General features: G+C 31.7%; 1 protein-coding gene across 1 annotated transcript; it reads right to left on the minus strand.

The window, feature by feature from the left end:
• Positions 1-579: 579 nt before the first annotated feature.
• On the minus strand, positions 580-4,819 carry LOC108905568 (pupal cuticle protein 20-like). Its single transcript, XM_018708510.1, has 4 exons — positions 4,784-4,819; positions 2,911-3,101; positions 2,547-2,801; positions 580-889 (listed from the first exon to the last, which is right to left on the minus strand). Exons 1-4 carry the CDS (start codon positions 4,790-4,792, stop codon positions 772-774), a joined length of 573 nt encoding a protein of 190 aa, XP_018564026.1. The 5' UTR covers positions 4,793-4,819; the 3' UTR covers positions 580-771.
• Between the last annotated feature and the right edge of the window lie 13,172 nt (positions 4,820-17,991).

Here is a 17,991-nt window from a genome sequence, read left to right on the forward strand (position 1 = left end):
ATGTTGACTCTATTAACGTTTGTGTACTTAAATTTCAAAATCTTAAATATTTTAACAAAAAATAGGGATTTTCACAGATTTTGGGCTGCTGGTCTTCAGAAGGTCAAAATACAAGGTGTTATCATATTCTGTTAAAAAGTGTAAAAAAATATGCAGCTGTTTTATAATTTTTTTTATAAAATAAGAAAATTGGGAAAGGGGATACCTATTTTTTTTGAAAAATATTTAGGCATTGCCTATTTTAAAATGATGCAGATTGTTATATTTTGTCGACATGTTTCGACGGGGAATATTTAGTAAATGTAAAATGAAATGAACTACATATTTAAATTGCCTATCTACTCAAAATCGTGTATAGGTCAAAGTATTGTCATCAGTACCTATAATAATTAAAATCAGTTCGAACATCCAAAATATTCAACTTTTCGTCAGCTACCCTGTAAGGTGCTAATTTGACTACGTTTAATAATGCAAGACTTGCCTCCATTGCGAACGAAAATAATAGATGGGAATTGGGAAGAGATCGTGGGCAGATAAAACACCATGGAAATAGTACAGTTTCATAATCATATAATATATTATGAAAATATTCAATTCACAGCAATTACAGAGTTACAGTAAGTGATATGTAATAATAAATTATAAAGATATACCTAGGTTCTTAAACATAATCTGTCATCCATCAGATAGAGCACTAATAATTATAATCATTATTAAAAAATCTATTCATATTGTGGCGTACTGGCTAATTAAACTGTAAACGAGATCTGTTTAGTACCGATATCCTCTAAATCCACCACCTCCACCGCCGCCTCCAGGTCGATATTGGCCGTCGTCTCCGTCGTCTGTGTAACCACCGCCGCCTCCTAGCCTGTTTTGTTCAAGAGATCTGAAAAGTACATGTAATAAACAAGCTTGTCTCGTCTGTGAATTCAGTCAGGGTTTGAACATACTGATCAGTGGCGTCGGCAATGAAAGTTAGAGGAATTTTAATTATCAAAAAATTTATTACTGACACGTTACGGAGAAATTTCTAATTGCAAATCTGGTGGGATTATTTCCAATCAAAACATTTTTGTCCCTTGAGTTTTATTTAAGTAGTAGAATCAACGATTTATGATTGAAAGTTCAAAACCCTGTCAGGTGCTTGTCAGTAGCGGACCATAAAAGTAAATTATTTCGCTCTAACTGTTTAACAATCAGGTATTACAGAAAGTTTGAAAATTTAAAGCCTTTAAATAACAGTTTTAGGAAAAATCATTAATTGTTTTTTTTTTTGTTTATTTTGGTGGGAAAAGTGAAGCCTGAAAGTTGGTCTCGACGTTTTTATGGCACGAATATGGAAGCTAAGAGAGTGCTTTGATTGTGAAATTCGGTTTACCATATAATTTACTTTTATTTCATATCTACTTGCTAATTGCTACACTGATTGGTTTCATAAGAATCCTCGTCAATAAGAAGAGCTAGTCTGTTGCGACACCGCCATACATCTTGAAATATATCTATTAATCGAAACAAGTTTCTTTATATGAAGCGTAATTTTGATTTTTCTAATATGTGATTGTAAAAGGTAAAGATCTCAGGTATTTGAAAAAACGGTGATAGAATTTTTGTATCCTTATTTACAACAATGGACTGTTTTAGCTATATTCAGCGAGATGATAGTTTCTTGCACAACATTCAAAATATTGCTTCTTGGTTGTTTGATGTAGGTATAGATCTTACAAATTCATTTAAAAAATCATTATGTAAGCGATTCCATAAAAATGTGACATAAAGTTATAGTCGATGTGAGACGTTTTTTGATCTTACCAAGATACAGGGCGATAAAATTTTAGATTCGTATTCATTTTTTACTGACAAAATCCTTTTGATTCTCGTTTATTGGAAAAATTAGAACAATAAGTCCGGGATTTAAAACTAAATGTACTTAAAAACGGTTGATCTTACCAAAAATTTAACTAATAGAAAACTCGAGAGAAAGCTGTATGGCTTAATGGTTCAGTTTTACATCAAACAGCAGATAATAATTAAATAATAATAATTGTCAATAATAAAAAAGGTAAACAAATAAATAAGCAATAAATACATTTTTTAAATAAGTTTTAAAAAGATGTCCCAAAACTCCCTGTCCTGCGACACTGGCAGATGTCATGATAATAAATAACAGGACAACTGAGAACGACTCGCAAAAAAACAGCAAGAAATGTACTGACATATTTTTATATCTATCTCTCTTCTCTAAAAAAATGAACTAACATTTTATTTGATTGCAATGACATATACGTAAAGATTACACTTAGGGGGAATATTATTCGTTTTCCTTATTTTTTATTTCAAATGTGACAAATTAATTGCAAAACATAGTAGTTTCTAACAGCGTATGATTGTTATTGACTTCTTCCGTGTTTAAAAATCCTAACTTTGAAACTACATCAATTTTTCTGTATTTTGCGCCGCTGATACTCTCATCTTAAACGAGTGAATATTATTAACGTCGACATCCCTACTTCCGCAACTTTTTTTATCGATTTTTTAACAAATACCTGAGGATTGCATCCGGTATAGGCGGGGGTGTGGGCAAGTGCGATCCAACCGGCCTGAAACCGTTCTCGTCTGCCACATACTGCAAGCTTATCCTCTGGCCATCGGGCGCCGTATAAGAGAAGGATCCGTCTGCCTCCTGGGCTCCCTCCGGTCCGACGCCTTTCAAAAAGCCCCTCTCCTGGGCCGCGATGCCGTTGCCGGTCTCGTAGGCGTAGCTGTAGCTGCCGTCGCCTTGGTTGGGGTTGTTGTCCAGTCTGGAACCGAGTATAATCGTATTTTATTTATTTTTTATACGAATATACATATATTTATTACTATTTTGGGTAATAACCACACACGAGCCTTAGATAATCCTTTCCTTACCTTAGAATTGGGATTTGTGGGCCCCCACTGTAACCGCCCCCGCCAAAACCACCTCCAAAACCGCCCCCACCTCCGCCGCCGCCGCCGCCGCCGCCGAATCCGCCTCCTCTACCGAATCCGCCACCCAAAGGAGGTAGATATGAGTCTAGGCGGGCGCTGATCGCTACACCTACCAAGGTGGTGAAAATGACCTGCAAAAATAATAATAATACTTAGAGTTTATTATACAGGGTAGGAAAGTACCGATGGTCTATCTAAAGTTCTGTGAGAGCGATAAAGTAAGCCATAGAAATCCATGCGATAGAGAAGGATGGCTATAATTAAGGCGTCTCATAGTCACCGCCCTTTTCGCCCTTCCACAAATAATATCCACTTCTTATTTGTCGAAGGGCGGTGACTATTAGACGCCTTCATTATAGCCATCTTTCTCTATCGCACGGATTTCTCGGACTGACTTTATCGCTCTCACGTAACTGCCGATGAAACATGGGGACTTTCCGTATATACTAGACAGTTTTGTACATTATTGATAAATATTTCTTGAACTACAATCAGTTTAAAGTACCTAGACACTAATAGATTTCTTTGGTGGTGGAAATTGTCGATGAAGAAGAATGGAAGGAATAATATGAGGATAGAGGAAATAGCATTTAGCTACAGATTCAAGGATAATAATACAAGACACGTGGGAAAATGAAGTTACAGGGGATGTTAAACTTTGATTTGATCAAAGGATTTATAATTTACGTTACTCTTCGTGGAGTTTCGTCAGGAGTAAACTTTCGATTCCTTCTGAAGATATCAACAGCACATATAGCAAAACGTTAAGAATTCGAACAGTTGTTCGAATTCTTTAGATTTCGAGCGGTTTGTTAAAGACGTAATAGAAGAATCTCAAAAATATGAAAAATATATAGACACAAAATGCAATGTGATATACTGTTCCAATTTACATTTTGTTATAGACTTCAGACATTACATTTCGTACCTAAAGCAACAAATAGTAAAAATCATATAACCGCTTTTACAATTTTCTATTTTGGACGCGCTTTATATGCATTTTTCTTCAAACTACGAACAGACAAATTTTAAATAAATGCTTTAAGCTCTTACTATCTACTCGCGCATTTCTTTCCCGTTGCTGTCCAAGTGGATAAATAGGAAGAGCAAACATACATTTTCAGTTAATTTCGGATAAGTATTATACATATATTCCTTATATGTAAATTTTATGAACACATACATACTAAACTCAAGAGTAAATGATTTCCCACGTTCAGTGAAAGGTCTGCTAGAAATTGCAGAGCATATTTTATGAATTGAAGACGAATTCAGAGAAAATAAAATACAGTACAAGTAAATATATGATTTCCGTCACTACTAGATTTGTAACATCTACCATTTGAGCACTGAATACCAAATATACGTTATATTTGGTCCAATTGCATTGCTATAATATACCAACTTACCGCGAGGTTATTCACCTTCCTGTTCTCGAAAGTTTTAAAACAGTCACCATGAAAATTTCCGGATAAATAAGGATTTCCTTTAAGTAAAAGTTTACAGCAATATTTGATATTTAATACATTGTAATTTAAAGGAAATATTATAATCGCTTTAAAATTAATTATTTTTTTGATTAAATGTTAATTCAAATAAGAATATTTTAAGTAGCAGGTTATATTAAAAAAAAAAATATGCTTGGTTCGATTTTTTTAGAGTTATATCCATTACTATTTATTATTTTCATCCCTTAAGATATATATTGGGCGTTGTGAATACGGAATCGAAATCAATATTCTTACCAGAGAGGAAAAACGGAACTATAAAACCTAAACACCAGCACAAACTTACTGAAAAATGGACTACTTACTAATTTCATGATGTAAAGTGTTCTAATGCAGATGTAATCGTGTTACAATTATTTATACAAGCAGGATGGTCCGTCTTGCACCTGCAAATGCACCAGCGCCCCTCCATGGTCCTCCGTAATGATGAGCCTCGGCATTTACAAACGGCGGAATCCGCCTGCCATTTTCTGTGATCCAGATCAGATCACCAGCCCATAAATCATCAAGGTTGATTGCGTGGCATGCCTAGATCGACGATTTTTAGGAAGCGACCGTCGGGATGGGCGCATTCCTATGTCGTCGGATAAGTGATGCGGGTGTGGACCGCTGCATTCGCGGTGGGACAATGATAATTTGCATTTTCTTAGGTTTCTCGTTAGCTTTGGTGCTGGCGAGGCACCGTTTCTGCATTGGAATCTCACAAACCCATAAAGTGCGACTTAGATAAGGTTAAAGATTTAACCCTCAGTCTATATTAAGAAAAAAATCAAGTAAGTGTCCAAAAACTTCTGATCAACTCAAAGTGATACAGTTTGCTACAGTGTGTTTTATTTAAGGACTGGCCACCCCCACAACTTTTTTATTTATTTACAGATTTTAGCTACTTTTTTCTATGTTGGATAGCCCTAAATGATTGTCGGAAATGTGTTCCAATTCTTCAGTGAGATAACTTCATTTTTTGTTATTCTTAAAAAAATAATCCCTACAGACAGTTTTTTTTTACAATAAGGAATAGGAAAAAGTAACTTTTATGCCACTTTTTCAAGTTACATGACTTGTAGACAAAGTAATGAATGTTTCGTCTTTCAAAAAAGTGTGTAAAAATGATGTCTATTTAGAAAGGGTGGACCATTAGTGTGAGAAAGTAAAATAACTCCCTTTTTATTCATAATACAGAAAAAAAGTTTATATAAAAGTTGTACAGAATCAAAAAATTTGAAGGTCAAAATAAATTTGAAATATATAGGGTGATGAGTAAAAACGGAACACGCCAAATATTACATTTTTTTAATAGAACACCCTGTATATTTTAAACATGGGTTTCTGAGAAAATTTTTTACATGTCAATATAAACAGTTTAATATTTTAGTGCGGGGTTGCCAAGTTATGTAGAAAATTCTTCGAATTTTGGGAAAAATTTGATCTCGAAGAAGTTGTATTAACTTTCAACTACTGACACTAGGAGCAAAAATATTTAACAGAGTTATAGGCAAATGTTAGGTAAAGACTTCTATATTAGCTAATATCGATATTTTATACAGGGCATTTTTTATAATACGATAATTTTTAGAAAGTTCAAACTTGATTTTCTAAAATTTTTCAAATGGAACACCCTGTATTTTACTGTTTTATTTTATTTACTTAACAGTCCACTTCAACTTTTATTAAGTATGTTCTGCACCTAAAGTTGTTAGTTTTTAAGAAATAGCAACATTTCTGGAAAAACCTAATTTTTATTATTTTCGGTCGCACGAAAAAAGCTTTGGAAAAAACTGTCACATTGTGTCAACTTGTCTGTTCATAATTTATCATTCCATTTTGAGTTAATTTTATTAGTTAATATTTATTTGTGGTAAGTATTCTATAAAATAATACAAATTAAGTTTTTTCAGAAATATTGCCATATCTTAAAAACTAACAATTTTCGACATATAACTTTCTAAAAATGATCGTATTATAAAAAATGCCATGTATAAAATATCGATATTAGCTTATTAGCTTCTATATTTAGGAGCCTTTGTCTAACATTTGCCTATAACTCTATCTAATTATTTTGTTGTAAGTGTTAGTAGCTGAAAGTTACTACAACTTTTTCGTGGTCACATTTTTTCCAAAATTCAAAGAATATTCTACATAATTTGGCAACCCCGCACTAAAATGATAAACTGTTCATATTGCCATATATAGAATTTTCTCGGAAATTCAATTGTTTAAAAATATACAGGGTGTCCCATTAAAAAAATGTGATATTTGGCGTGTCCCGTTTTTACTCATCGCCCTGTATGTTTCAAATTAATTTTGTAGTTTAGGTTTTTTGATTCTGTACAACTTTTATATAAATTTTTTTTCTGTATTATGAATAATAAGGGAGTTTTACTTTCTCACACTAATGGCCCACCCTGTATGTAGAATATCCCGAAGTCATTCTAACATCGGGTGGGTAATTTTGATGACGAGTGTTCCGAATCTCATAACCTACAAAAAATTTTCATGAATTTTTTGGTGATTTTCAGGATGAATCTTAATGAAAAATAGTGGTATCAAAATAAACAAAGAAGCATTTTGAAGCTTTAAGTTTCTAGTTTCAGATCTTTTACACGAAAAACGTTTTTTTGAGCTGCGATTATCGAGCAATCAAAAGAAATATCTCGAGAAAAAATGTACCAAATTTTCTTAAATTTAAACAAACTATATCTAGAGCAAAACTGTGGGAAAAGTTGAGAAAAATTCTTCTTTTTCATGTTGATAATGATTACCCAATCTTTAGGAGTAATAAACGTTTTCTTTTATTTTTTTCTAAATCTTGGACTGATGACTTGGAACAGAAAAACGGTTTGTTGCATCAACATGTCAATTTCGAGGTCAATTTACAGGGTTATTGTGTGTACATTGAGCTGTAAAAATTTCTCTCAACATTAGACTTTTCGTAAATATTTGTAAATTAGTGGTAGATTTTCTAAAAAACTGTAAAAAGTAATTTTTTGTATTTTTTTCTTTTCCTATAAAAAATTGTGAAAATTTTTTTTCTCGGGGTATTTTTTTTATTGCTCGATAACCGTAGCTCCAAATAATTTTTGTCTAAAGATCTTGAAACTGGAGACTTAAAGCTTCAAATTGTTTTTTTCTTTATCTTGATACGACCATTTTTTACTGACACACAGCCTTTCGAAAATCACGAAAATATTCGTGAAAATTTTTTGTTTCTTTCATTTTTTCCAGTAGTGTAAAAAGCAAAAAACGGCTAAAGTAGACCAATCTGTTGCTAACTTAATTCCAAATTATTTTTAAAAAATTATTTAAAAATGTTTTATCTGTTTTAATTTTAATTTTTTTAAATCTATAAAATTAGTTTTTTTTATACGAAACAAGTGATCATTTTGTTTCAGTAACATGTCTGCATATATATAAATTATATTGCTTCTTAGAAGGATTTTATATTTAATTTGATTCCGATTAATTTTTTATAGAAATAATATGTATTTATTCCGCTCTTGTCACCACTGAAGAAGCCTCTAAATCGAATAAATGAATGGAGAATTAATGTTATACTATCTACACGTATTAAATCAGTAATGATTTATTCAAGAATTTGCAAAAGATGAGTAAGTGGAGTCCACCTTAAAAATGTCTTATACGAAGTAAATGTCAGTTTTTTATTAGGCATTGCCTACTTTATTACGTCGTTCACATTTAAGTAGCTCATTTTTTTCACGTTCGAGAACGTTTGACATTTACACCGTCCTTTCCCTGTTAATGTTTATTTTACTCCACTTTTCATTCTACGATCAAATAATTAATTCAAATCATATGCAACGGATAATCAACGATTGTTTTAGGATTTAAGTAATAACAGCTATGAATTTCACGATTCGGTTTTTAGTTGTATTCTCATATTATTCATAAAAATGGCGAATGCGCTAGTCATAACTTAACTACCGATTGAGTTTTAGAAAATATTATACTTAAATGAAAGTTTTTCCTTGTATCTTAGATTGTTTGTATGCCGATTCACGGGAAAGCATCATTGAATCATTAGGTATTTAAGGAAGGTATATTAAATTCAAAGTACATCAGTTTCAAATTAATAACATATATAATAAAAGGTCAGTCGACGCACCTTTTGTTCCTAAACCAATGTTACATTGTTATTTCTTCAGTAATTCACTGTCAATGAAAAAATGAACAAGTGTTTGGTGGTCAGAAGTGATGCGATTTTAAATTATGTTTGTAATTTTTTTTTTAAGAAGGTCACTTGCATATCATGATTGCATAGGCGGTACCTAACTGTTTTAAGTAGTTCTAGCCTGAAGCTAGATATCGATGGGAACTGTATTTTATGTTTTAACGAGCGGTATAAGGTCCTGTGTTACTTAACATGACATAAACTATCTTTAGATCAGGGAGGATCTGTCGAAAAATCCCACTTGGATGTAAGAGGGGGCAAGCTAATTTTTGCTGGAATACCTTCAGTACAAGTCACATAATAAAAGTGTAGATCCCTAGATCTGGGCGAGGTCCGGAACATTTACAAAATTGCAAAAATATTTAAAAAATTTTTAAAAATATCTATTTTATCCGAGTTTTTTACTTATATCTTGGAACCTATGCATTTTGGAAGAATATTGAAAAGGAAAAAAAAGTTTTAGAATTGAATTTTACCCAATATACTGTAAGTTAAAAATGTTTAAATTTATTACCGATGTTGCAAAATGGCAATAATTGATGAAAAAAAGGCAAAATAATCAAGTTTTTGGATATTTTTTTAAAAAATATTTTAATTGCTCTGAGGGCATTCTAATTTTGGCAAAAAATAACTATAGATTATAATAAAACAACACACCAAATTTCATTAAAATCGGCTCGATAGTTTTCGCAAAATAATTTTTTTAAAAAAATTTTTCGAATTTTCAAAATGTTGCACAGCCTCAAATAAATCGTCTAGGTACTTGAAAATTTTTTCACATAGAAAAGACCGCTCAACCTTTCAAATGGTTTTTGAAAAATTGAAATCGGTTCATTAGGACGGCTACAGTAAATTTTTAAATTAACACTCTTTTTTTATTTTTAAATTTAATTTCTTTATTTAAAGATGTAACAGTTACAATTGCTTACAGAACAAGTGATGTATAAAATACGTTTCCCATGCAGCATAAATTTACTAATTTCCTACACTCGATCATTAATAATCTTGACTAAATATGGTACAATACCACAATATTTCAACGAACATTGTTGTGTCATGTAGATTGTCAGGGTACAACCGAATTTTAAATGTGTTTCTCCATGTAAAACATAAAGTAGGGACAGATTAATGAGGTCAAGGGAAACATTTTTAATTCAATCTGTTGTCTCAATAGATCGATATCTTTTTACGAGTAATGTAAGGTAATTGTTTAAAATGTAACGTAATTATTTGCGGCAACATCCAAACACACAAACGTCTACACAAGGACGATTTTGTCATCGGCAAGTCGAGTATTACAAACTGAAAATAATTTAGGCTGTCAAGGTGAATCAAAAAGTTAATTGTCTTCTAATAAAAATTTGGATGGATTCAGTAAAATATGAAAATTTCTGTCTTCTTTTCAATATTAATGTTAAAACATCTACATTCATACAAATGTATATAAAATTATGCGTTAGATCTTTGGTTATTTTGATGAAAAACGCAATCTAACCTTCCTACACTTTAGGTCTCCATTAAAAAAATTGGGTAACTGATCTGACGAATAAATTGACTGTGTCTAATAGAATGAGTTGGGGCAAAGATTTTAAAATATCAAAGAGAAAGGCAAATTTGCGGGAAAATAAAATTGGTAAAATTAACTTTAAAGTAATAAATTATAAGTTGAATAAGTGTGACCAATAGGAGTACAGTAGATGGTTGAAATTGAGAAAGAAAACATAAAATAAAAAAAAATTAGAATATGATCAATTAAAAATTTTCGTAAAAAATGAATTTCAAACAAAATTTAAAGAAATATAATGTAATAAAGAATATTCGAAACTGAAAATGTAATTGGTAATAAAAATTTAGATTACTATAATTAGAAAGTGATTTAAAAGAAAATAGTGGGACGTAAAAAGAAAAAAAGTGATTCTCAAGATTAAGTATCTAAAATTCATTAATCAGAGGTAGTATTCATACTACTCATATTAGTTAAAAATTTGCTTGAATCTTAAATTAAATTTTTTTCTCAAACAAAGACTTTCTCTGTGAACATAACAAACAAAATTTGAATTAAATTAACAACTATGTGACCTGGCGCCCAGACAATAAAGAAGAAAATAGATACAAAGAATAGATAGATAGAAAGATAGAAATAGGATACAAAGAAGAAGAAGCGAAGCAGAATAAGTGAATACAAGTAAGAAAATTACCATTTCACAAGAATTTATAACACTATATTGTACGTTACAGATACGTAAGTATAGGTAGCATTCTAACTATCCGTTTATTTAACCAAATATTAATCGAGACATAATATACATATTATTGTTTTCAATTATTGTAATCAAACGATGTGAATAGACAAAGACAACGCACAACAACTACAGAATAGGGTGGGGTCACTCAAGAATGAGGACATTTACTCCGATTTAGGTAAAAGTAAAAGCATCTTGCTTCAAGATTCTTCAACCATGCTAAGAATTATGCAAATTCCTATTAGAAATTAAAACGAAATACAAACGAGCACGGTTAAGACAATTTTCAAACAACACGCATGAAATAATTTCACGCATAATATATTCATTTATTAATATTCACGATTCCTTATAGTCGTGATTATTAAGTAGGAAAAAATCTTAAATTGTATACTGGAATTGTCTAATAAATTAACACAGGCTCGGAGATATTTATTTATTCATATTAAATTGATATTATAATCAGTTAATGATAAATGTGCAACATCTACCAGGTTAAGGTTACACTTAAGCTACTGTTTGTTTTAAAAATGAGAAAGTCATTGTCATTGTCGTCCGTTTGTTGATTTTTATGTTTGTGACGCGAACTTGCCCGCAGATAAATCGTTTTCATTCATTCCCAGTGACTGATTATATGAATTAATGTTTCTCCTTACGTCAAACTTATATGCACATTTAGGTGTTATCCTATTTGTCCTTTAAAAGGTCCTCAAATAAATTAGAGATATTCCACCATAGCGTTGACACCGAGGTTGAGACTGATAAAAAACGTAACACTACTACACCAATTGAAAATAATTTACAGATATACAAAAAAATAGTTTATTAAAAAAAAAACTAGTTTATTAAATTATTTAAGATATTAAATAAGATTATTTTTAATTTACTTTTATAAGTATTATCATTTAACGAATACTACGAACTTCCAAAGGATTATTTACATTATTTTCCGTTCACGTCCCTTTTATTCATTTTTCCAGTAGAGCCTATTTAATTTTCGTTTAACTATTAGAGTTAATTAACAATCGGGGATCTTTTACCGTTTAGAGTCATATTATGTAACCATGGATTTTGATTGATGCTTTTAACTTGTTAAATGTTCAAATAAGCTGCATTCAACTGAGGCATACAGCAAAGCTTATAAGGTAAAAGCCAGTCAAACTAATTTGACAGCTTTGGTGTACATGTAATGCAGGTAATTTCTGTCTATAATTTAAGGGTAATCTCCTCTTAATAATTTATGGCGCATTATATCTTCGGCAAATATCAGGTCGGTCTTTGGCAATGTTGTACGTATTTAGAAAACAATTTGCAAAATATTACGATATGCTTTATATGGTTAGAAGGCTAATTGGTTCATTTTCGTTTATGTTCCTCGGTCGTGCGTTGCATCTTAGGATTCATGTTCGAATGGGAAAAAATTTTGGATATCATGGTTGTTACATGCAGTGGAGGATGCCGCAATATTGTAATTTGGATCTGTAAAGTATGAAAAGTATATTGACTGAGTTATAACCGGTCAAACTTAAATACTTTTTAGATTTTCGTCGTTTTTAACATAAATTAGAGTCAAAAAAGTAAAAAAAAAAAAATCTTATTTAATCAGATTTTTTGCATAATCTTTTAACATTTTTAAAGCCATTTCGATGGGAAATTTAATTCTCTATAAAATTTTTCCTATGAACTATATCGAAATTTTGCTTCGTTTTCGTGCTATATTTAAAAAACTGCAAATGTAAAAATGATTGATTCTATGCGTTGGACTGTATTTCTAATACTTTTGTCAGTGTATTCTCCACAAATTTTTGTTCGCTTTATTTTCTCTATTTGACGTAAGTGGTCATAATTTTTTTTTCAAATTTAGGTGTTGTTAGTTTTGGTTAGTCACCCTGTATGTTTGGCCAAACGAATTTTCCGAAATAAATTATGTTTAAAAGATGACCAACAAAATTAACTTTTACGTAATCATCCCGCGTAAACTCTGTTTTGTATTTGCAATTTTAAATTTTATTAAATCCCCACGATTACGTTACATAATGATATTAAAAATAGACACCTAATAATGAATAAAATACAGCCACACCTCGAAAACTTACGAAGACTTCGCACTGGCGTTCTACATTCATCCTGAAATTTGACGAGATGCGCTGATACTTTCATTTCATGCACATGCAATCGAAACAACAGCGAAACCAGAGAAAAAAGACCAGCCAACTCTGTTGCGGTAATTGGCACTCATAACTTAAACAATGCATTCAAACGGCCATCGTATTATAAATTAATTATTCCCCCGTGATTAATGGGTTCATTAGGATGATGTATGTTCTCACAGCTAGCGGATAACCGACAGCGATTCGCTAATGTAAGGACATTAGGGATCAACCGCAAAAATCGAAATGCCACACTTTCCCTCGTGCGGTACATCACATCAGATGTGTGAGATCGTTAGGAATCATTTAATTATGCACTTTACTGCCCTATTGGGTAAAATTGCCCAACGTTTACGTCTAGTGGGCCACTATTTTTTTAGTAACAAATCTTACCTCTCACAAATCAGTCAGATTTGATATCTCGACAAAAGAATATTTATTTAAAAAATGAGTTAATGTATTGGTTAAATTTCAAGAAACACTTTCGAATATATCGATATACACCATCCACACGATACGGCATTTCTTTACGTTTGACAGATACGTCTACTCCAGCAAATTTACGCACACTTGTCAAATGTAAGGCGAGGAACTGCTGCTTCATATGGGGTTGGTTATATTGTTCTTGTTTAAAACGCTAAATATAAAAAGTAAACTTTAACGAAACAATATAGTTTTTTGAAATTAAGTGAACAACAAATGTTTTGATTGTTCTCCTTGATCGTTCGCATACTTTTTCTTCTACTTCTTGTCCAGGTATGTTTTAGACTTTTTAGTTTCTTCAATCAATAAAATATCAATTGTGGTATCTTTTATAGTATTTTTTTGAATATGTATTAAAAACTGAGGGCTCTTCGGGTACATAATCTAAAATATTGATTAACGGATATATAAAATCTTAAATTTAAAGGTCAGTCAGGCCATTATCAATAAATTTTAAATAAATATCAAGATAAAGCTACTAAATACGGAGAATACGCCACGAACTTAAAGATGTGAATGACTCTCTTAAGGGCGGTGCTAGATCGTGGCATTCCTTTGGCTGACGTAAAGGTCTAGTAAAACTGATGGAAGTAGAACAACAATGGACCTTGAAACAGGATGATGTAAGGGGACTGGGAATTCCTTTGATGAGGCATGCTGAGAATCGTAGAAGTGCGCCATTATTCTATGGCTAGAAATTGGCCTCAATGATTTGGGATCGAGGGGGATTATCCCTCTTTATCCTGCCTCATCTTGTGTAGGCCTGGACAGCCTTCGTAGGTGGGCCCCATCCGTCGTCTACCCCGACCGCAAATGCGGCCAGTGTAGGCGCTTTGTGGGACCTCCTTTTGTCCTGGCTGGGGGTAGAAGTGAGGGAAGAGCTAATAGTGTACTGTAGTTCCCAAGATTTTTTTTTAACAATTTTTAGGAATCTCGTCTTTGGAACTGAAGATATATCTGTATATCGCAAGTAATCTATATTCTGTTGAGCTTTGTTACTCATGGAACAATTTTAGGATATTTTGACCTAAACGAAATATTAGTGCGTTCTTATTTCGTTCACAGTTCATTTGTATTGAAAAACATTTTGAAAGGTACAAAAGTCGATACACACAAACATCTGTATGCAATTTGACGATATATATTCCGAAAATCAAATGTGCCGTGAATTGATTTCAAACGTTGCTAATATACAGGGTGATTCGCAAATGGTGACCAAAAATGAAACCTCGTATTATTTGGTGAATTTTAAGGGGAGTTTTTCCTATAAAGTAATTTTCTTATTATTTTTTTTATTATGTACTTTAATTCCAGAAATGTCTCGGTAAAATTTGAAAATATTCTAAGGCACTAATGATTTTTGAAATCTCTTATCATCAAAAACAACTCTTTTAAGTAAAAAAAATTAAACCCTTAAAACCCTTTGCTTCTCCGCTATTTTGGAGGAAGAAAAAAATAGTCCTCTAAACGATATTCAATCTTCTGATTCTCATTTTATATCAATCATAAAAAAATGTCCAAGTATTTTCAACAGCTTCTTAAAAAGACATTAAAATTCTGGAGCAAACGTATATTTTTTATAACCACATGATACACAGGATAAACCTGAAATAAGTACCAAAATTTTATTTCATTTTTTATGTATTTATTTCGTCAAAAGCAACTATTTTCTTTTCGAAAACCTAGTCTTTAATATATTATTTCTTAAATTTTTTATTATACGCCACTGGAGCATTTGTCAAAATACTTGGTTGAGTTAACGAACGCATACGTTACTAGGTACTTTTTAATCTAGAGACAGCTTGTTAGCTGTTATTTTAATGGTAGAAAGAAGTGAGTGTTCGAAAAGTTGTTGTTTTCGATGCGTTTAATTTTTTTTTTAATTTTGGTGCTTGGACAAACTGTATCATTCAACACGTAAAATTTACTTTATCCCTCCTTGCTTGCGGTTTATAGGGTAGCTTTTTAGTATATTAAAAAAAATGAATTTCGTGTTTGCCAAAAAACAAAATATTTTAAATTGTTAAACCAAGTTTTACATTTTTCTGGTTAGCTTTTGTCAATTTCAAACAAGGAAAATTACTTTGTTGAGATGGGAAGCCCTATATTTGTGTTCCTTTTGTATAAAATTTTCTTTTTTCTGCTATATTTGTTGTTTCTCTTGCATTTTTTTTCTTAAAAAAAAACTACTAAATGCAATTTTCGTTTTAATAGTTTTACTTTTTATTTGTTAGTTATAACGAAGAAACATTTTCCAATACCACTCCCTTCACATTTGTTATTCTTGGAAAAGCACTAAACAATTTTCAATAACCCCTTCTCTAACTCCCCTCTCGGACGCCTTTGGCGCTTCGTCTCCCCCTTCTTACGATCCAAATAAATATAAAACTCATCGCGAGACACTTACTCTAAATATCGAGCGCTCCCATCATGACATTTAAGCTTCTCTTTATAATCGCTACGCTGTGCCTCCTAACGGACACTTAAGGATTTTCATGACAGGGATGGGTTCCTGCGGTCTTCAGCCGTGACGCCGTACCACCACACGTCGCACCGCCGGAGTCGGCTTGCACCTACGTGCACTGGTATTTCCCGAGATCGGCGGAGTACGCCCAAGAATGTTAAAAAGATCGCTGTGCAACCGGGCAGCATGTGTTTCAAAATTAAACCGCTAGTCTCCTAGCAGGATCGTGAAAAACTTATAGTTTTTCGATTTTTATGTTTTATGTACGTATAAGAGTGAGAGGAATACAACAAATATAAGTAACCTTTCTTTCTTCATCTGTAACTCACTACTGACGTCTCAAATGTGAATAGATTTGGTGAATATGTGGCAAGTGAAGACATCCCATCGAATATATCGACATGCACCATCCCCACGATGCGACATTGGTTTATATTTGACCGTGAAGTGATTTTCTAGGGCTTGTATATTACTGTTTAAACGTATCAAATGACTGTTTCCGAGGAAAATTTATTTTCCTTAATTAATGTTTCAAGAATATGACATTTCTATTATTTAGTCTCGATACATGGTATTCAAAAGTTACATAAAAATATGTTTTTTTAAATTCATTAGGTCCAAGCACTTACAGATTTCTCTTCACTTTTCTTAAAGAATATCGTTCGATTTTGAAACATTGCACTTTCTTGGAAAATAATTGATTTTGAAATTTATCATGAGTATTGGTGCAATCATCATTATTTTAAAATTACTTAATTTCATTAAAAATTTGTTGAGATCTTTTTCAAATTATATATTTTTTAATATTCATTTAACTCTAACTTTACACTAGTGCAAACAATTAAAGGGTCAAAAAAGAATTTCCGAAATTTTTCCGTGATTTTTGACAGACTGTATTTAGGTGAAAAATGGTCGTATCAGGAATGAAAAAAAAAAGATTTTGAAGCTCTCAGTTTCTAGTTTTTAGATGTTTCGGTCGAAATTTTTTAGGAGCTACGATTGTCATGCCATTCTAAGAAATAGCGCTACAAAAAAAATTTGCAAATTTTCTTTTTTTTTCTGAGTCCACGGACTTGGAAATTTTTTTTATAGATAGCTTGTTTATTCAGCTTCAATTTCCTTTTTTTTAAATTTCGATACGACCATTTTTCATCGAAATATCGGACTTTTAATGGAAAAGGATCCTTTTGCATTCTATCATCGATATTTCTTCGACAAATGGTCGTACAGAGAATTGAAGGGCAGAAAATGTTTTTTTTTCATCTTTTACACGAATTTAAAAAACAGGAAAAAATGGTAATTTATGTTTTTTTTTAGAAAATTGACTGCTAAATTATAAATATTCACGAGATGACTAATGTTAAGCATGACTTTTACAGTTCGATATACCCAGAAGAACCCTGTGAAGTTTCAACTTGATCTAGAACCGTTTATTTGTGTCAAACAGTCAAACTTTTCAAAAAAATTAAAGGGTCACGTTTTTTGAGCTTAAACACTTCATAATCATGATTAAAATGAAAAAAAAAAATTTTTTTTGAGATTTTCTCACATTTTTACCGCAGATAACGTTTGCATTGTTTTTTTCCCGATACACCATTTTTGACCTAAATACAGTCAGTCAAAAATCACGGAAAAATTTCGGAAATTCTTTGGACCCTTTAATTATTTGCATTAATTTAGAGACAAATATAAATGAAAATTAATTTACATGAGACTTATTAGTGAAATTGTATGATTGCAATATTTATTTTTGTAAATTTTAAAATACATACCTATTTGAAACATTATCAAAGCAGTTGAATGGTTAACAGTAGCACCATCTTTATTATCGATTATCGAGAGGATGAATGAAGAAAAAAATTACATGTGATGCCTTGAATTTAAATTTCAAACAAACTATTAGAACTTTTATGTACCTACTAAACCAGTGGCAATGATTTTATGTACATAAAATCGGAGTAGCTTCTCGATCGAATGCCTCATTTTG

This window comes from Anoplophora glabripennis, unplaced genomic scaffold, assembly GCF_000390285.2.
Source record: "Anoplophora glabripennis isolate ALB-LARVAE unplaced genomic scaffold, Agla_2.0 scaffold53, whole genome shotgun sequence".
Taxonomy (NCBI): domain Eukaryota; kingdom Metazoa; phylum Arthropoda; class Insecta; order Coleoptera; family Cerambycidae; genus Anoplophora; species Anoplophora glabripennis.